The sequence below is a fragment of the Rhopalosiphum maidis genome, chromosome 2 (assembly GCF_003676215.2).
Source record: "Rhopalosiphum maidis isolate BTI-1 chromosome 2, ASM367621v3, whole genome shotgun sequence".
Taxonomy (NCBI): domain Eukaryota; kingdom Metazoa; phylum Arthropoda; class Insecta; order Hemiptera; family Aphididae; genus Rhopalosiphum; species Rhopalosiphum maidis.
In genome coordinates this window covers 36,818,184-36,839,866 of record NC_040878.1, presented here as the reverse complement: position 1 = coordinate 36,839,866, position 21,683 = coordinate 36,818,184, and the positions used below count along the sequence as shown (strand labels likewise).

At 27.8% G+C, this 21,683-nt stretch overlaps 1 protein-coding gene across 1 annotated transcript in view; it reads right to left on the bottom strand.

The window, feature by feature from the left end:
- Positions 1 to 21,683, bottom strand: part of LOC113555241 (titin) — a 102,950-nt gene that overhangs the window by 28,312 nt on the left and 52,955 nt on the right. Inside the window, exons 66-80 of the mRNA XM_026959636.1 lie at positions 21,378 to 21,677; positions 21,018 to 21,317; positions 20,619 to 20,918; positions 19,629 to 19,928; positions 18,564 to 18,884; positions 18,117 to 18,458; positions 17,774 to 17,848; positions 13,177 to 13,281; positions 12,931 to 13,113; positions 12,741 to 12,864; positions 12,626 to 12,671; positions 10,044 to 10,328; positions 9,411 to 9,750; positions 9,131 to 9,196; positions 15 to 7,973 (exon numbers count right to left, since the gene is read on the bottom strand). Of these exons, the coding sequence (XP_026815437.1) occupies positions 15 to 7,973; positions 9,131 to 9,196; positions 9,411 to 9,750; positions 10,044 to 10,328; positions 12,626 to 12,671; positions 12,741 to 12,864; positions 12,931 to 13,113; positions 13,177 to 13,281; positions 17,774 to 17,848; positions 18,117 to 18,458; positions 18,564 to 18,884; positions 19,629 to 19,928; positions 20,619 to 20,918; positions 21,018 to 21,317; positions 21,378 to 21,677 (11,046 nt within the window). The remainder of the gene's footprint in view (positions 1 to 14; positions 7,974 to 9,130; positions 9,197 to 9,410; positions 9,751 to 10,043; positions 10,329 to 12,625; positions 12,672 to 12,740; positions 12,865 to 12,930; positions 13,114 to 13,176; positions 13,282 to 17,773; positions 17,849 to 18,116; positions 18,459 to 18,563; positions 18,885 to 19,628; positions 19,929 to 20,618; positions 20,919 to 21,017; positions 21,318 to 21,377; positions 21,678 to 21,683) is intronic.

Below are 21,683 nucleotides of genomic sequence, written 5' to 3'. Positions count from 1 at the left end.
TTATATTTATTTACCTGTGCTCAATGGTATGTCAGTGATTGATGCTCTCTGTCGGTTTATTGCTTCTTGTCTTAGGTCAGTGGCTGATTCTAATAATATATCTTCGTTGATATTGATACTTTTGTTTATTTGAGTTGTACCTTTTGTTGCAGTACATTTGACTATTTTTTCATTTTCAAATTTAATTGGTGTTATTTCTGATTGTGTTTGACTTGATTCTAATGGTAGTAGTTCTAAATATGTTGGTGTTATATTGTATTGAATTGGATTTATTTGTTTCATTTTCAATTCTTTTTCGTTGGGAACTAGTTCTTGAATTGTTATGTGGCTTAGTTCGTCTAATTTTATTTTTGCTGATGTGTCAGAAATTTTGTTTGGTAATTTCATTTCTTCGGTGTTTGATAATAGTTGTGTCTCTGTTGTTACTAATGGTTTTAATTCTTTGGTTGATATTAAAGCTTTTGATTTTTTTCTTGCTTTTGTTGTTTGTATTTCGCTTTCTTTTTCACCACTTATAATTTCAGATACAACTGCTCCTATTTTTTCATTTTCAACTGTGATGGATGCAGTTGTTGATTCTGGTATTTCTTCAGATATTGTAAATTCTTCCTTTTCATTTACCATTTGTTGATTTTGGATTAAGCTTTCATAGTTGTCTGTAATAAATGTCGCAGTAGAATATGTCGTATTTTTAATTTTTAATTTTTCTTCTTTCCATTCGGGTATAACGTTTGAGACTATAATTCCTGATTGATAATCTTCAAATGTCATATTTGCAGTTTCATCTTTTGGATTCTGAATGTTTAGTGTACCTTCTTTTTCTGATACATTTTGCTCAGTGTTAGTGATTGCCTTTAAATTTTCTAATGTAATTTTTGCAATTGAACTTTTACGTGTTTGTGCTTGAGTGAATTCAGATTCTTTATCTTCACTTATTATATTCGAAATAATTATACTAGATTTTTCTTCTTCAAATGAAATTTGGGCATGTCTCAAATCAATTTTCCTTGGTGCTTCAAGTGTTCCTTCTTTTTCAGATATTTCCGGTTCTGTTATTATGATGTTTTCTAATGTTTCAGTTTTTACTGATGCCTTTTCTTCTATACTTTTAGGTTTTTTAAATTTATTTTCTGATTCTGATATTTCAACTTTTGTTTGTAATAGGCTATTAAATGTTGAATGGATTGCGCTAGCATTGCTATATTCAGTCTGACTCGGTTGAGGAAAATTTTGAACATTTAAGCTAGTTATAACTTCCGTAACATTTGCAACCGGTTGTGGTATTAATTCAGGTATAGTTGCAGTTTCAGAATTTTGAATTGGTGTTAAGAAATCACTTTCCGTTTCTATAGCATTTGCTTCAGACACCTGAACATTTATATTATTTTCAAATGATATATTAACCATTTGTTCTTTTGGTATTATAGTTGATTCAAGATTAATTTCAGTTTCAATCAACGTATGTTCAGATATCGTAGGAACATCAAATGTTGGTTGAATTAATGAGGCCTGTTTTATTAAAGGTTCATTTATTTTTAATGGCTTTTCATTATCGTTTAAGACGGTTTCAAAGACATTTAATGATTTATCTTCTTTAAACTTAATTTCTGCTTTAAAATTTTCAAATTTAGGCTTTTGTGTAAACAATCTTTCTTTTTCTAACGCATTTATTTCAGTTGACATCACTGTGTCATATAGTTCTGATTGTGAAACCGATGCATAATTGCTATCAATTACAGGAATAATTACATTACTAGTTGTAATTGATGAAATAGTTTCTGACACTTGTGGAACTCCGTGTAATTTTGATAATGATGTAATAATTTTTTGTGGATTTTGTTCTTTTTTAATATTTAATTTTTCATCATAATCATCAGTTATTACTTCTGTTATTGTTAAACTATTATTAGGTATCATTGTAATGTCAGCTTTATTCGATATCAGTTTAACGGGTTCAAGATATATTTCACTTTCTTGTACAGTGGTTTCAGTTTGAGATATATTTGAATATGTTTCCAGTAAAATATTAGCTGATTCTTCTTTTGTTTTAAATTTATCAAATGTTCTTAAATTTTCATCAGCTAATACAATAGATGCTTCTGCTACTTCATTTGGTAAAATAGATTTTCCAGCGTTTTTCGTTAATGGTAATTCTGGAGAAACATATTTTCCTTCTGTATCATCCACAATTACTTCAGTTATATTTATACTATTTGATTCTTCAATATTAATGTCAGCTTTAGATTTTTGGTAAACTAAATCAGAAATGAATGGATTTTCTTTATCCTCTGTTGTAGTTATTGTGGATTGAATACTATCAAACGTATCTTGTACTAGAAGAGCAGTTGATGTTTTAGTTACAAAATTATTCAATGACCCTAATGCAATGTTTGGTAATATTTCTATTTTTTCTGCTATCTCTTTCCCAGAATTTATTTCTATGTGAGCATTTTTAGATGTTGGCATATCTATATTCTTAACTTGGCCTTCCATTTCATGAGTTGTAACTTCAGTTATAGTCTTCGTCTCTTTTTCTTTTTCTACGTTTATGTTAGCCGCTAAGAGCGTTGGTTTGTATTCCCCTTCAAATTTTTCTTCTTTATCATGACCCAAATGTTCAACAACAACAACACCATGGACAACTTCTTGAGCTGGTGTTATTTTACATGATATGACATTAGGAATTTGTAATTCCGTTGTAATATCTTCTGGTTTTACTTCAAAAGCTTTACTAACTGGTCGGCTTTCAGTTATATCAATTAAAGCTTGTTTTGTAATAGGTTTCGTTAAAGGTGTATAAATAGATTCTTTTTCACCTGTAATGATTTCTGTTGTGGTAAGTATATTAATAGTATCCATATTAATCGTTGCCATTTCCTTTTTCTTATTTTTAGTCAATTTTAATTCACTTTCTTTTTCGAATGATCTAATTTCTAATTGATTTATTGAATCATAAGGAATTTGTGAAGATTCTGAAAATATTTCACTTGGTGTAGTAGTCTTTAAATTGGTTAAACTCATTTCTATAAAATTTTCTTCTGATTGAACAACTTTCATAGGGCTGTATACCGAAGAAACTTGTGCATTTTGTTGAATTTCTTTCTTAGATTTATTTAATATACTTTCTTTTTCAATTATAATAGCGGAAGTCACATTCAAACTATGTTTTTCTGGCAATATTTGTGAAACATGTTTTAATGAAGGTTGAATTTGTGTTTCATGTTCAATCTCATTTTCTTCTGTTCTAACTTCAGTAACCACGATTCCTAATTGTAGTTCTAACTGTTTTGTTGCACTTAATGCATTGGGCACATTCTTAGTTAACGGAACAACATCATCAGAAGTTTCTATCTCTTCGATGGAAACAGACTGATTTTCATCGAATACTATACTCGCTTCTGAACCTCTATTTTTGTCAAATAAATCTAATGGTTTCTCTGATTCATTCGTTACAATTTCTGTTATCTCAACATTTTGGTCCACTTGAATTGTAAGATTGCAAGTCTTTAATACATTTTCAACCGATTCAAATGGTTTTTCAGTTTCGTGATACAGAGTTTCAGTTACTTCAAGACTATGTGATTCTGTGGATTTAGGAGTTATAGAAATACCAGACGGCATTGATTGGGCACATAAATTGTGAGTAGAATTTTGTGGGGTAACTTCAAAACTGGATGCAACTTGTTGGGTTTCCGACAATTCACTTGCAGCAATGTGACTTGATGGCAAAAAAATAGGAATTAAATCTGTTTCTGATTCTCCTAAACACACTTCAGTTACATCTAAGTTTTGTTCCATTTCGTATTCTAGCGAGGCAGATTTTCCTGTTAATTTCGTTAATTGTTCAAATGGAAGTTCTTTATCTTGTGAATTAACTACAGTTGTACTTATGCCTTCCAATAATATGTGTTCAGATGACGCTTGATGTTCATCTTCTTTAATATATTTTAAAAGTTCAACACTCTCTAAAGTATTTTTCTCAGATTTTTGAGGAACTTTGTAACCAATTAAATTTGATATTTTAGTTGCAATTTTTGTATTTAATTTATCGATTTTAAGTTCATTTTCTTTATCATTAATAACTGTAGAATTTATTATAAGACCTACATTTTCATTTAAAATATTAACTGCATTTTCCATTTTTGGATGAAGTAATTTAGGTAAATTATATTCTGGTTCTTGAACATTTATTTCAGATATTTCAATGCATTCGAGGGGTTCTATAACTCGATTGCCTAATTTAGTTGAATATTCTAAATCACTTAACTGTTTTTCACAAATTGAAATATTTGTTTCGTTAACTTGTAATCCTTCATGACTTAAAATATCTTGTTCAGCATATCGATAAATAGGTTGAGATTTTTCTATAAATTGGATTTCTTTTTCTTTGGGAAATATTTCAGTAACCATATACGTTCCTGAGTTATCTTCAACTATAATGTTTACTTTTTTTGTGTTGTATTTTTTATTATCATCTAATGAAGATTCTTTTTCTTGTGTAATAATTTCAGATACTTCAACACTGTGAACTTCATTTGCTTGAATAGTTTTAGCTGATTTTTCTTTCGGGAATTCTATTTTTAATTCTTCAATAGGACTTTCTACTTTAGTCTCAAATGTTTCCGCAACATCTTGTCCTGTAATCGTTGTATTACTTTTTCTATCCGCGGGTATACTTTCAATTATTAATTCTTCTTTGGTGTCAAGTTTAACTTGTTCAGTTATTTGAATACTCTTTACTTCTTCATATGTGAAATCTGCATGTCTTTCTGAAAATATATGATTGTCAACCAAATCCCCTTCTTTTTCAAGATGAGCGGTTTCTATTGACTCAATTGCAATTTGAGTGCTTTTAGACGGCAAAGCATAAACTGATTGTGGTATAATTTCATCAAAATCACTAGTAGAACTACATACCATTGTTTCTGATGTAACCCGACATTCTTCTAAGATTATTTCTTGTTTGTCTAATGTATGTGATGGAACTTCTTGACCTTTAAAATCTAGTTCTTTATCTTGCGTTAAAATTTCAACAACACTAATTGGAATATCTAAGTCACTATAATTAGTCTCTGCTTTTTTTGTATTCGGCATCACAAAATCAGACAACTTATTTTCTGAATCTGTCAATATTATTAAACTTGTTTCTAAACTATGAAACGGTTTTTGAGATATATGGGCAACTTCAGACAGTGGACTTTGATTTTTCACTGTCTCCACATTTTCACAAGTCGTTATATCTTGACCCTCAAGAGGTTTAAATGGTATAATGTTAGTTTTGGCTGTTTTTTCTTCAGGCAATATGGAAATAGAAATATCTTCTGGTTTAATGTCAGAAATTATTTCTGTAACTTCTATTGCTTCATCCACTATTAAAGATTTATTTGCAGTGCATACTAATGGAGTTTTATCTTCAGTCATCTCTTGTTCTTTTTCAGATATATTAGTTTCGTACAAAATAACACTTTCAAATGTACTAGGTTGATGATATGCATGCGATTCAGATACCTCGGGTTGTATCAAATCCAAAGTATAATCACCTGTAACAATTTCTGAGCGATCAACAATCTCTATCGGAACAAATTCAGTACTAGCCTTTTTACTTATAAATACTTTTTGTTCAATCGAAGTTTTTTCTTTTTCGTAAACAGGTTGTTCTGTAATATTTACACCAACAACCTCGTCAATTTTAATGTTTACATTTTTTAGCTGTTTCTTTTCTTTATTTGGTAAAATGTCTTCTAACTCATTTACAGATGTAACTTCTGATACAATTGCTTCATATGGTATGTGTTTTAATTTTGCATTATTATTTTTATATTTTTGTATGTTCAATTTTTCAATGGCATCATTTGAAATTATTTCTAATGTCTCAGCCACATCATAACCAGTAAATACTGGTACAGCCTTTACATTTTCAGGTTTACTATCAAGTGATAAACTAGTTTCTGACTCATAGGTTGACACTTCTTTTACAATAATACATTGGTCATCTACAAAACTAATTTGGGCTATTTTTGATGCATTTTGATTATTGTTTTTATACGTTTCTTCTATCTGTGTAACACAATTCTCTGGTGTAATCTCTTCAATAACTACAACTTGAAGAGAGTGAGATGGACTACTTACAGAATTATGTAACTCTTGCTGTACATTTAATGGCAAGAATTGTTCTTGTTCTGTCGCAACTGTTTGTTCTACAGTTATGCTTTGAATTGGATAAAAACTTGTTTCCAATTTAACTGAAATAGGTTTAGAAGTTTCATCTAATGGAATGTTATTCTCTTGTACATTTATTTGAGATATTTGCTTGGCTTCTAATTCTTCAAACTTTGGTTTGGCTTCAAATGCTTTGTAATTCAAATTTGATAATAAATCTGTTGAATAATCATCAACTGTAGTTTCAGTGACTATACACGAATTATTTTCAGTAAAACTAGTAACTGGTAATATTTCTAATGCTGATTGTGATGTAAAATTGGATTCTGTCTCTTTAGGTATAATCTCAGTTACTTCTAAACCAATTATGGAACTTTCAATTTGTTTTGTTTCTGGTATGACCAAAATGTTTAAATCAGATTCTGCTTCATTAATTTCTATTACTGAAGAACTACTCACTTTATTTGCGTTGTTTATTGTTAGTTTTGCAGTATGCGATTGAGGTAAATGAGTATTGAATTTTTCCTCATTTTCTTCTTGATTAATTGAGTTTACAATTATACTTGATTGTAAAATTATATCGGAAACTGCAAATGACTTATCTGGTACTTTTTCTTTTTCTAGTTTAGTTTCTTTTTCTTGTATGATTGACTCGCTTACTTCAATATATTTTTCAGGAATAATCGAAATATCTGCTTTATACTCATTGGGTGATTTCGAATGATTATATTCTGCTTCTTTTTCAGAAGATTCTATTTGGAATGCAGTTATAGCGTTATTTGATGGTACTATTAATTGTTCTGCGACTTCAGTGGGTACAATTATTTCTGGATAGTAATTTTCCGGTTGAATTTCTGAATGTGATTCACTAACAACTAATTGTTCGTGTAGTGGATATTTCACTGAAGATTTCACTGGTGTTGGTTTAAAATCATCTATTAATTGACTTTCGGTATGTGCTTCATTTACTTCAACAACATTAATACTTTCGTGTTCAACATAATCTTGTGTAGCTTTTTTTTTCTGTGGCATAAGTAATTGTTTAATTTCGCCTTCCTTTGTAGAGGCAATTGATTCTGTTACTACTTTTTGTGAATGTGAAATTACAGTAACCTTAGCTTCCTTATTTTTTGGTTTGTAATCAATTCCTTTGCCAAGACTTTGATTTGGATAAATTTCATTAATTGTTATACTTTCCTTAGGTATAACATCATTTATTGCCAAACATGGTTTGAATTCAAAGGTTTTAACAATTTCTTCAAGAGGCGATTGAGCGTCTGGATGATCTGTAGAAAAACTTTCGTTAAGTTCAAAAGCTGAATTTGCTTGATGTTTTTTTATTTCTAATGCTTCTTTTCGGGTTTCTTCTTTCTCTTCGTCTTTTGTTATTATACTTTCCGCGGCGCTTCGAGTTGTTATTCTAATCTGAGCTTTTTCCGGTATGTTATTAATATCTGTTGAGAGCTCTACAGCTTCTTGCTGAGCAATTGTTTCATTTAAAGTTTTTGATGTTTTCAAAACGGTTGGACATATTGCGGGATACTTTTCTACATTGAATTCATATGTTGTCTCTTCAGGAATAATTTCTTTTCCGATATTCGATCGTTTTACTTTATTTATTTTTATTATTTTCGTTTCTTTTGTGATAATTTCTTCTTCTTCCTCATCTTCTCCTTTACTGATATCTTCTATATTTTTGTTTTGTTTTATACATTTTTCCGTTTTGATCGGTTTGTCTTCTGATAATTCAACTATGGTATTATCAGTAATCTTAATATTGCTATAATCCATAACTTTCTTTACTTGTTCATTTTCTGTGGATAAACCAAAGTAGTTGTCAAATAAATATGCAAATAATTTGATATTATACCAATTTTTAAAAAATCCAATAATAAAATCAAAAAGAATGCAGAAGATGATAGAAATAGTTGAAGAAAATGCTGAAGAAGCGTAATTTTAAAATATAGCGTAATAAACAACAAACACAAAGACAAGAAGAGACATTTCATCACGATACCTTGAGCACCATACTTTTTACTTATTTAATTTTATAATAATTTAATGTTTTTGAAGTATCATATTATATTAAAGTTAATTTTATGATATTCTTGTACCATTAAATTATAGCCAAGGAAATTAAGATTAATGTGTTAAAAACGTATTTTACAATACCAAAATCTATGGTAATTTTTTAAGAAATTTTTAAAAATCTTGTTATGAATTTTTTTTTAGATCAACTAAATGATATGAAAAACTGATAAAAAGCACGCATTTAATGTTTCCATTATTAAAATTAATATTAAAATTATACTGTAAAATCTTTCAATACAATAATTATAAATATTATGTATTATACTATTATTATACTATAAGTTTTTTTTTATTATTATTATTAACGAATAAAAGTTTATAAGTTATTATTCATTTGCTCTGTTGGTAGGTTAATAACAAAAATCAAACTACACTAGTAAATATGAAATTAAATGTATTAGCTTAAAATAATAGAGATACAAATTAATAGGTGTAGTTTGTAAACGAGTTGTTTTATTAAATATATTAAATATGAACTGTTATTAGTATTAAATATACAGCACCTAATTGCACAAATCCACAATATTAGTCTCATTTTTTTAACTTATAAAAAAGAATAGACTTACCGTTAGTATAATTAGGATTTATAAATCACCAATTATCATTAATAAAAATACTGTTAATGAGTAGCATTAAAATAAGCTGCATTTATATTTAATGATAAGAGCTATTTAAATTCATTAAAATAGTTGACTGAAGCTGAAATGTTGAAGCTATATGCGTTATATAATATTAATAATAAGTGTACATTATAACATGTGTATATTATATATATATATATATTATAGTGTATAACATGATTTTTATAATGAAACAAACAATTTAAATTGTTGTGTTTTAACTAATAAAATTGAAATATAATTAACAATAATAGACATACCAATTGATAAACTCTCTTCACTTGTCTTAACTAATCTCTTTGTCGAACGTGTTTTCTTCTTAACTTCTAAAAATAAAATAAATATAATGTTACCAAAATATTAAAACTAATTAAATCATATTATTATAATAATTTGATAAATAGTATAATAGTAATATAAATACAATCGTTAATGAATTTCAAAAACTATTTTATAAAAAAAAAATTTAAGTATACTTTAAAATAATATTTTTATTATTAATGATTTATTGGTTTTAAAAATAAATAATATTGAATTTACCGTTTACTAATATATTTATAGATTCGCTGATATCAGCTGTTTCGGTGATCGTATCATCTGTAGTAATTTGAGATGCGTGTTCCAAATCCCAGGTGCTGGTTTGGAAATCTTCTGGCATCAAGTAAGTAATGATCTCTTCCAGTGTACTGTGTTTCAACTCGACCATTGTCATGAATGCCTTAAACACTTCATTGACGGTTTCAGGTATGGTTGATTCTTTAGTGAAAACGTCAGCCACGAGTGATGTGTACCCTTCACGTTCGATTAAGTGCACCATGGCTGATTGAGCTGGCGCGGTCCTCAGCGCAGGGAACTGACCGGACGTGTACTCTTCGATCACCTAGCAAAGAAACAAACTCCTTGTAAAAATGTAATGTTTCAAAGTGTGAATAAATTTAAGTTTTAACATTAATTATAATTCGATATTATATATTTATAAAATTAAAATATTAATTTAGAAACATAGAAATAATAAATGTATTAAGTTAAAAGTTAAAAAACAAAAATAAATAACTCATCACGTCACTTAAAAAAACAATTAATGCAACCTAATTTTGTTTTAGTTAAATTTCATACTTTTGATTAGACTAAGAAGTCACTATACCTACTATTTTTTTACAAACAGTGCATTACCTGTTCTATCGATATGCCATGTCGAGTAAGTACATCAATAGTGGCCAATTCTCGTAATGGACATTCAGCCGGTCCAAACTCAGCCAGTTCCACTTGATCTAAAACTTGTTCAACTTCATTGACCACTGTGGGCTTCCGGATCTTAAGTGCCGTGAACAAAGCAGGTTCTTCGATGGGTTTTGCGTGAATAAATTCGGGTCCACGAATTTCCCTGACCGTCTCGTCAGAAATTGTTTCTGACGTGGATAACGGTTCGCGTTCCGGTAACAACGGTTTCCCCTCTACCTGCGAACACAAAAATCGTCATACTATTATTACTATTATAATATTTTTTGCAATGATAGTAGAATTGCACCATTTACAAACTTCAAAAGTTGAAGTGTACGTAGTTGGATTAAATTAACTTTTTTAAAATTAATATTAAAATGGTTCTTATTTTAGTAAATTTTGAACTTAAAGTTATTGTCGAAAATAAATCAAAATGATTTAAACATAAATCGACCAACTTGTATAAAGTATCAAAAATAAGTGTTTCAATTTAAAAATATAATATTTTTACTGCACGCATAAACGTACCGGCAGCGTTAAAAAATATCAATGTAACAATTAATTAATTTTTATTTACACTTTTAGCTTATCAAATAAATCAAAATTAAATCCACGTAAACAGGTAGAGAGAAGGGTCCTTATAATTCCTACACCGATTAACTTATATATAGATTTATGTAATGCAGGGGGATTAATTTATCATTAAACAATCATTGTTTCAACTGTTAACTTTTTTCAACATTTTTAGTTTCATGCTTTTCTAATACTATATGCTATTTTTATTTTTTTCACCGTTATATTTAATAATGAAATCGCTATCAGCCTTTAATTCTTAAATGGCATAATGGCAACCTATATTTAAAATGTCATAAATAATAAGGCTATTTTTTATGAATTTAACGTTAAAATTATTATTTTTTATTTAACCGTTAGTGAATTATAGCTATTTTAAGTTAGGTGGTTTGAGGTTTTAAGGTGTTCGTCCTAAATGTTATTATACCTGTGAGGCATTGGTAACTACAGGTATAAAACTTCATCACTGCGTCGATAGTTATTATATTACATACAAACAAGAAGTATAATAAAAACTAAAAACCACCCAACTTTGAAAAAATACATCTCGCTAAAAAATTAACTAAAAATAATAATTTGAACATTAAAATTCATAAAAAAAATAGCCCTATTAAAGTAGAACATTTTAAATGTAGGTTGCCATTTAAAAATCAAAAGTTGATAGGGGTTTCGTTGTTAAAAAAAGGGTGAAAAAAATAAAAATTTATAAAGTTTGAAAAGCATGGAATAAAATATTTTAGGAAAAAAAATATAAAAATTCAATACTTGATGAAATAATGAGTAATATAATATATTATAATAAAAATGCCTTATATAATATATATGAATATGAATACATTGAAGCGTTGATGATCTGTAATAATTGAAACTGAAGTGGGTGTGGATAATTAAACAATGATTAAAAATACACATTGGACATGAATTTAAATGTTTTATTTAATTAAAAATCAAACTAATGTGCTGAATGTACAACGTTTTAATATAATAATATAATATGATAAAATAAATATACATGTATTGTTAAAACTTTAAAAGTATTTAGTATAATTAATTTAAAAATATAAAATTAAAATATATTTTTTCTTTTTAAAAATTTCGTTTGGTGGATGATCGATGCTCCATTGTATATTATATTGTTTAGTTTTTTTCTTTATTATAGGAATATGGAAATATAAAGTTAAACTTCTATAAAACAAAACATTCTACAAAGTTATGAATAATAAATGATTAATCAAGTAGATCACAAGTTTAAAACAATTTCAGCTAATTGATAATCAAAAATCGGATTTTATAGAATTTACAAATTATTATAGGATATAGATAAAAATAAGAGAGTGAGCTATAAATTTATTTTATGCACCAGGGACTCCAAATATGAAATTTTATAATGCTATTTTTTGCATATTCGGAGTATTTTAGGTTTTTATTTTTCATGTTTTGGTGCTATTTTTTGCTAATTTGCATAATATAACGCTTTATTTTGTATTTTCATAAATCTAATTTATATTATGTGGTACCTGTGAAAATTATAAAAATGTCATTAATTTTAATTTTTTTTTTTTTTTGATACATAATATAAAAAATACCCACATTTTCGTTCATATTAAAGTCTATTTTTAAATAATCCGGCGTATTGGCCTATCGAGCAGTAATTATGACTCCCTATCGGCTGTACGGCTCGTATCTATCTTTTTAATTATGAACAGAATACATTTTTATTTTTGCTATTTTTCATGTTTTTAGTGCATATTAAAGCGATTATTTTATGGTTTTTTAGATCATATAAAGCGCATATTTCATTTATTTTTATTGTTATAATATCCTGTTGATAATCAAAGAATATAAGAGAATACTATTCTAAGATTTCTCATCTTATATTCTTATTACAAAGTATGATTTTTTTTCATCATATAACATTAACAGAATACAAATTTATTCAATAAAAATAATTTAATAATTACCGTTTTAGAAGTAGTTGATTCTTTTATTTCTGTTTCATCGAATGATCTATAATATATGATAAGAATTTTAAGTATTTCATATTAAATATAAATAAACACATTTTTCGATATTTACTCAGATTCCTTTTTATGTTTCTTCTTTATAGTTTTCTTTTTTGTTTTTTTCGTTTTCTTCACTTCTTCTACTTCTTTTTCTTCCACTTCTTCTTCGGTAGCCGTGAATGTTTCTTCTCCAAGTTCTAAACATAATTACAAAATATATATCTCAGCTATACTCTTTAACATGTATTTATAATCATTATTACTTTTAACATAAAGTTTTGCTTTATTTTTAGCTTCTCCTAAATTGCTGTTTGCTTTGCAAATATAAACACCTTCATCTTCCTTAGTTGCTCTTTTAATAGTCAATGTTGTTTTGGTGTCGGTGATCTTAACTTGAACATTAGATGAATTTCTGACAATTTTGTCATCGTGATACCATATTATTACTAAATTAAATATAAGTTATAAGAATGTGTATTATATATTATGACGAGACTATGTATTCAAACCGGGTATAGGATTTCCTGAAAATTGGCATTCAAACACAATCGTTTCGTTTTCAACTGCTCGCTCGTCCTTTAATTCGTTTACAAAGCTCGGTAAACTTTGAAAAGCTGTAACAGTAATTATTTTATATTTAAATAGATGATATAAATAATTCAACTATATTCATTATGATTTCTATTATTTTTAAAACTGTTAATAAAGCTTACCATCTTGTTGTAGATCAATATAGAATCTAAAAAGGAAATGAGTACCAACTATGTTATAAAATATTTGTTTATTTATTTTTGATTTATAGCAAACAAATCAGTTTGATTTTTCGCTAACTGGTTATAAATAACCAAAATGTACTTGTATAATATCCATAAAGTTTAAGATTCTGATGAAGATATGAATATATTGATTTTACAACCTTGTGTATTTTTTATTTTTGTATATAAATAGCATTGAGATAAACTGCATTTATATTTAATGATAAGAACTATTAATAACACCATTAAAATAGATAACTGAAGCTGAAATATTGAACTTGTATGCATTGTATAATATTAATAATATGTGTATATCATACTTTTTTAAGTGTATAACATAATTTTTAAAATGAAAAAGACAATTTAAAAAAAAATTATAATTCTTAATTACAATTAAATTTAAAGTGAAAACATGAATTTATTTTATTTTTTTTCGTCATAATTAACCAACAGTAGAGGAGGTACCTACACCATATGTTTACTAAAAGGAAAAAGATCTAGTTATAACTTATTAAATACCAAAATTAAAAATGTTAAGTAGTTTTCCTAATTATAGGGATGCGAGAGATATTAGGGAATAACGTGAATTTTAAACAAAATATATATTCTCATTAGGTTGTTATTTAAAACGAATAACCTTAGATATTTGAAATGTTCACAAAATGTATATATTATTAGCATTCTCTATAAGTGGTTTAATTTTCAAAATATCGTAACTTTTTTGTAGTTAAAATAGATATTAGAATTTTTTGATTATAAATATAATGTTGAAAAATGTTTGAAACGCTTGAAAATATAATACATGGTTCCAAGTTGTTGTAAAAGCCATTTAAAAACATAAGCGATATATTGATACTATTTTTTCTATAAACGTTTGAAATATATATTTTTACAATATAAATAATGAAGTAATGAACATATTACAAATTATTTTGTACCTAAAATAATATAAGTATTATTATTATTTTTTACAAAATAATTAGGTTCTAGTTTTAATATGGAATCATTTATCATTCAATCCAAATTAAACATATACATACACGGTATTCATCTAATAAAGGTAATTGAGACATCTACAAACTATAAAACTGAGTTATTAAAAGAGTAATCTACTTTCTGACCATTTTTTTACTAATTAATTTAAATATTACACTCCAAAAATATCAACTACATTCAATTTTATACTAGAAATCACCCTAAAACGTTAACATGAGAGCTTTTTTTATTACTTCCAAAAATGAAATCTTTTGAAAAAAAAAACACACATACACGTTGTAAAATCGATACATTTATCGCTCTACTTAGAATCTTGAATATATAAAACTATATTATATCTATTAGTATTAATATCGATATAATATTTTTACTTAATTAATAATAATTTATATTGTATATTTACGTATATGAATTATTATATTTTATTTAAGTTAAATAGATATCTACCATACCTAAATAATAAAATTGTACAATTTGTTTTTGTTAATACACACTATTATTTTTACGTATATACAATAGGATTGTTATCGTTGAGTACCTAGGTAATATAGAAAATATTATTCCACTAATAATTCGCTTATTATTTATATTATAACAGTACAATCATATTTTTATGTAATATATAATCTCGGTAATTTACTGGTACCCACAAGTATGTTTATATTTCATTTTCATAGTTGTTAAACATCGTTTAAGTGTAGTAACTCCTCATTTTTAATACTACTACCAGCGTAATAAATGTTTACTTATTGGCATACCAGGTTTTTCAGTGGTAAGGATGATCGACGGAAGATAAACATAAATAAATGAAAATTAGGTAGGAACAAAAATATATATATATAATTTTTTTTATCATAAATTAGTACGAGTATAGAAATTATTAAATAATTGTGTAGGTACGTAATGCTATATATTAAATAAATGATATAAATTTCTGCTTTAGATAAAATATGGGATTTTAGACAAAAAACATATTAAAATAAAAAAAAAATAGATTGGCTAGATTTTTCTTGTAATTTTACAAAATCGACACATTACAAATAGTAATATATTTTGTTATAATCTTGTGTATATTATGAATGAATTAGGAAGTGTATCAGGTAATATTATTTTGAATGTTATGCGAATAATAATTAAATAATAATTTAAAACACGTGTGTATCCTAGCCTAGACGTATTTTTATCCCAATCGTGTCAATTGATGGAAAACGTTGTGAATTTGTCGTAAGTTTACTTGGGATGGTCTTTCTATATTTTTTATTTATTTTTTTCTTTTTGAAAAAATAAAAAACTATTTTTAATTTTTAGCTTCGTCATATCATTTTTGAAAAATTTAAAACTGAAATATAAACAATATAGACAAGTCTATGATATGTAGACTACGAAAAATCAAAACTAATATTCAAAAGTCATATTACTTTACTATAATCGATCGTCACGTTTTTAATACGCAAAAGATAGAAAATCATTGATTCTTATCACCTTCAATTTGTAAAACCATATTTTGGCTGGTAAATTATTAGTTAATTTTAAAGTAATTCTTGAATATTGCGTAATAATACTATTGTTAGAACTAAAAATTAAAATCACAAGGCGTTTTAAATAGGCAATTTTACTACACTGTTTTAGATATAATTAAGCCTTTCTTGTTGCCTAGTACATCATTTACGCCGTGGTAAGCAAGAACTAAGATAGAATTTTTTGAATTGTGTTTAATGTGAATATAAAATCGAACGTCCACGGAAAAAATGCTTAAACAGAGAAATTACTATACCTTTTTCCATAACATTTCTTTGTTCGAATATATTATGATTAATTAGAATGAAAATATATTAATGGTAAATATTATAATACTACATTATATTTTCAAAATAAAATATGTAGTATTAAATAAATCTGTCAATATTGCATTATTATATACCTTATAGGCTATATTATCAAACTATCTCGAATTGAATTATCACCTAACTGATTCCAAAATAAATATTTCATATTTACCGTGATCTTTTTTTATGTTTTTGCTTGAATTCATTTTTTATTATAAAAATATAAATATGTTTTAATAATATTTTATAACAATGAAATTTTTTTAACCTTCGCCAATCTTTTTTTTTTTTACATCTAAATATTGTTGTATCTTGAAATGTTAACTTTAGAATTTTGGTTGTGACTTGAAGCTATATTTTACCTAATACAATTAAATTTAACTCTTATTAATATTAGTGAAATAGTATTCTATTTACACGACATAATAACAAAATCTATACCTCAATTATTTTTATAAAAAAACCGTTAATATCAATTAAAGTTAGGAACACACTATGAATTAATTTAGATTTTCGTACTGATTGTTGAAAAGAAAATTTCATTCAGGATAAAAACAAAATGGTTAAAAAAAAAACACAAGCACAAACAATAAAGCTAATATTATTTCATACAAATTACAAACAAATAAAATAAAATAATAAAACACACAAAACATAATAACACAAACATAGATGAAGTCGCACCGTTTCGTTTCGCCTGATTTCGAAAATAAGTAAATATCAAAACTCAACGATCGTGTTAATTTACGCTGTAAATAATATAGACTTGATATCTATTTTAATTATTACAGAAAGACACCGTCAACTCATTTTCGATCAATCTTTCTCAACCATCGATAAATAAGTAAATCACTGCAGGCATATTTCTACAAAATGAAACCTTGCGATTATATATAATTTATAAAATATTATGATTCGTTATCTTATACAAACTAGAACACACTACACGACAAGATGTATACGAACCGTTCTGAAATGATGACAGCAATAAAAATAATCGGAAATAATAATATTATAAAAATTCGAGAGTTTCAGTTATTTTCTCGGTTTTTCATCGACAAACGCCGCGTGCAGTCCACCGTCAGTGGACATGCACTGGCTTTCTAGTAACAGGAACTCCTGGAGCTCATCTTGGCTATCAGCAGTATGCAGCTGGAAGAACATTTCTGGGTCAATTTCGCGAGGCTCCAGCGGATGGCCAGTATACTTGCGTCGGTTATACGCGGCCACCGATTCGTCAGCATGCGTCCTTGGATAAGTCTGACTGCGGCCGGTCGGATCTTCGGTCTCTGCCGTAGAAGAGGACGATACCTCCTGGCAAGATAAGGACCGAACTCGATCCGAGCCACCGTCAGAAGAAGTGGGTTCACTGTGCTCTTGTATGGGACTCAAATAAAACGCGCTGTTGACGTCATAATCGGCAAAGTACGTACCGTATCGGAGGACCGTATCCTCTCCGTCGTTTTCATCGGGCCGAATTTCAGGACTGTACACACAACAAGCGTCTAAACTATCAGCGATGCATTTACCTTGCAATTGTTCCCGTAACTCTTCCATCTGGGTCACCCACGATGGCTTCCTGTATGCTTTCGTCCCTTTGATACCTAAACATTACAGATACCACATTAATTTTCTTTTTATATAAACGATATTGAGTTTATAGAGCATTTAGACGGTTTTATATTATGTGCGAGTTTGTGTTTGTGTAAGTGTGCAAGATAATAATTAACAAAATATGAAACAATAGGAAAGATGGCGAAGATAACGTCGATCGAAACTGAAAAACAAAACAAACTATATACATATGAGTAAACACATGTCAGAAGAACACGCTTAATCGAAAATCTTGTGTTTCAAAATAGCCAGAATTACCTGAAACTACTAGAGTCCTGGTAGCGACCGTTCCGAGCTCGTTTGTAGCTTCGCATGTAATTTCCCGAACGCTCTCTGTTGGCCTTTTCTTGATCGTTAACAAGGATACTCCTTCATCGTGTTCTTCAATTTGGAAGTCTTCATTGGGCGTTATTTCTTTACCACTCTCATACCAAAGGATCTTAGGCTTGGGAGTACCCTTTACCTTTACAACGAGGCACATTGTGGTTTTCTTTTCTTTCTCCTCCTCATCTTCCCATATTGTTTCCGTTTGCAGTTCCGTCTCAAAGTACGGCGTTTTCCCGACTGTAGTCTCGTCTTTCTCGATTGTCTCGTCTACATCTTTTTCATTTACAGAAAACACAAAATTTGAAAAATATATATTAAAAATCAGTTTTGTTACGCTGTGTTAATACTGTTATTGTTAATACTATACAAATATTTTACCATCAATTGATACTGTAGTAGAAGTCTTCGCTTCCCCGCGATTATTAGTAACCACGACTTCATAACGTCCAGTGGTTTTCTTAGTAATTTTCTTTATAGTTATTACGGTCGTGGTCTCTGTTATAGTTAAGGTGCGAACAAACGTTTTTTTATCAGTTATGTCTTTACCATTATGGAACCACCGAACTTTTAACTCGGGAGTTCCTCTGAAATGCACGTCTAACGTCACACACGAGTCTTTTTTTGCTATGACGGGTTGCAAAGGTTTCGTTATGCATGGTGCTTCTTCACACGACTTAGGTATTTCATCAACGATTTCGTCTATGTTAAACAAAATATATTATAAAATCTTACTATATATTTTTTAAAAGAAGTAAATTTTAGTCGAATTATTATGATAAAATTTAAAATATATTACATGAAAACATTTATTTTCGACATTTATCAAAAAAAAAAAACTTAAATAAGTTACTATTTTAAAAACTTTATTATGTAAGCAAATAAACTTTGTTTAAAACTGGTATGTAATTATTCCATATTTCTGTTATATTTTGTATTTTTACCCAATAATTTTTAAAAAGCACTGCTAATTATTAATAATCAAAATAAAGTATCAACTAGATCTAATATTGACTAGAAACTACCCTCATTATTTAAGTTTTAAGTTTTTCTATTACTTTTAAAGGGCATTAGGTTATTAAAAAGTCAGTACATTCATCACTCCGCTTGAATTAAAAATAATTAAGTCCAACCTTATCTGCGATTTTTAATGAATTAGCAAAATTCAAGATTAACGTCTGATATAAAAACAATTTACATAGTAGTTGATGTATTGTCCAATTTAAATACTAAACATTATCGCATAATTATTACCCAACCACGTTGCAGATTTAAAAGAATATGTTGAGGGGACCTACTTCTTTAATACGTCTACTACCCGCTATCACTGCCCTAATTTGAAGACTTATTGTTATTTATTATCATTTATCAAACTTATTCATATTGTAAAACTTTAGAGTTTATACGAGATAGATATTTTTAATAAAATAAAAAACGAATTATTACCTATAATCAGATTGGCTCTGCACTGGGCCGCACCAAAATCGTTGACTGCTTTTACTGTATAATCATTTACGTCCAATTCCGTGGCGTTACAAATCGTTAGCTTGGATTCGCCAGTCTCTGGTGTATAAGATATGATATGACTTTCGTCAGGCATGAGTTGTTCATCCCCGCGACACCATACGACGGTTGGCATTGGTGTTCCGGAAACGACGCAACTTAGTTCTACAGATTCGGTTGGCTTAACGGCTTTAGGTTTAATCGGAACGACAAATGCAGGAGCGATTCCAGTATCATATTTTTCTGTAAGTTTAATATCATCAAATATTATTTTGAATATAAATTGAGGGTATGAGGCTAAAAAAACTGTTTAATGATGATGCTAAGTATTAGTTATCAATATTAAACATACTTCATTATATTATAATATATACATACTACATACATATTCTATACTATATTATTATAATTTGTATTATATAAGCCAATATTATACATTAAGCGTACATATATGGTCATGTTAGAATTGGTATAATATGTTAAGTGTATCTTAAATAATATTAATATATTATACATGACTATAAATTGTTCTTTTCAAATAAAAATCTTAAAGGTAGTATAACAAATAATATATACCTAGTAATGAACAATGATTAGGATTAAAATATTGATGACTTATAAATTTATTTTTAGTCACGTAAAATTTGCAGACTAAATTATTATAGAATTTAATAATTAAGGCAATAAAAATCGTAATCATAATCATAATGAAATATAATATAATATTTATATTTATTATTATTATGATTTTTTTTAATATTCAAAGTAGAGAGATTACATAATTTATAATAGTTACAATTAATAATACTGGTATTATAAATTATTATCATGATATTCTCCATATGCAATTTTATTAGTTAATAAAAGCATATTGTTTTATTACTAATATGCATTTATAACTTACTAAAATAATTTTAAGATTTAACCACTAACCTAAAACTAAATTAGCTCTGCATCTAGCTCTTCCAAATTTGTTAATTGCTTCTACTGAATAATGCGTTTCGTCAATTGTTGCTGCTTTTTCTATGGTCAAAGTAGATTCTCCAGTTTCTGGAATAAACTGAATTGTATGCATGTCATCAGGAACAATTTCGTCCTTTCCACGACACCAAACTATAGTTGGAACTGGGTTACCAGTCACCAAACAACGTAAAACAGTTGTTTGATCTGGTTTTGCTAATACGGGTTTTATGGGCTCAACAAAAGTTGGAGCTACACCGAAAACGTCTTCTTCTGAAAATATTGAATTCAAAATTTATTGTATACTTATTCAAAACATTAATATATACATTTTATTGTGCATATATTAATTTTATAATGTTAGTTACTTACGTATAATTACATTTGCCCGGCATTGAGCTCTACCATATTTGTTAGTTGCTTTTACAGTGTACGTATTTTGATCAACTTCTGTGACCTTTGAAATAATAAGTTTTGATTCACCCGTCTCTGGTATAAACGTTATTGAATGAATGTTATCTGGAATTATTTCTACATCACCTCTAAACCAAACAACTGTTGGTGTAGGTATTCCTCGAACCAAACAATTTAATTCAGTAGACGCATTAGCTTTGGCGATTTTTGGTTTTATCGGTTCTATGAACATTGGTGCTTCACCCGATTCATCTTTTTCTAATAAAGGTTAATGTAAATAATTTATATAATTTATAATATATTTTAAAATTCACTTACGAATAATTAGATTTGCACGGCATTGTGCTTGGCCATATTTATTGACGGCGTTTATGGTATAAATAGTTTCATCAATTTCAGATGGATTTAAAATTGTTAAGATCGATTCCCCGGTTTCCTGATGGTATGTGATCAAATGACTTTCGTCAGGAATAATTTCTTCGTTTCCACGACACCAAATTACCAACGGGTTTGGTGTTCCTCTTACTGTACATTTAAGTTCAGTTATTTCATTTAATTTGGCGATTTTTGGTTTTACTGGTTGTACGAATGTCGGCGCTTCGCCAATTTCATCTTTTTCTGTGT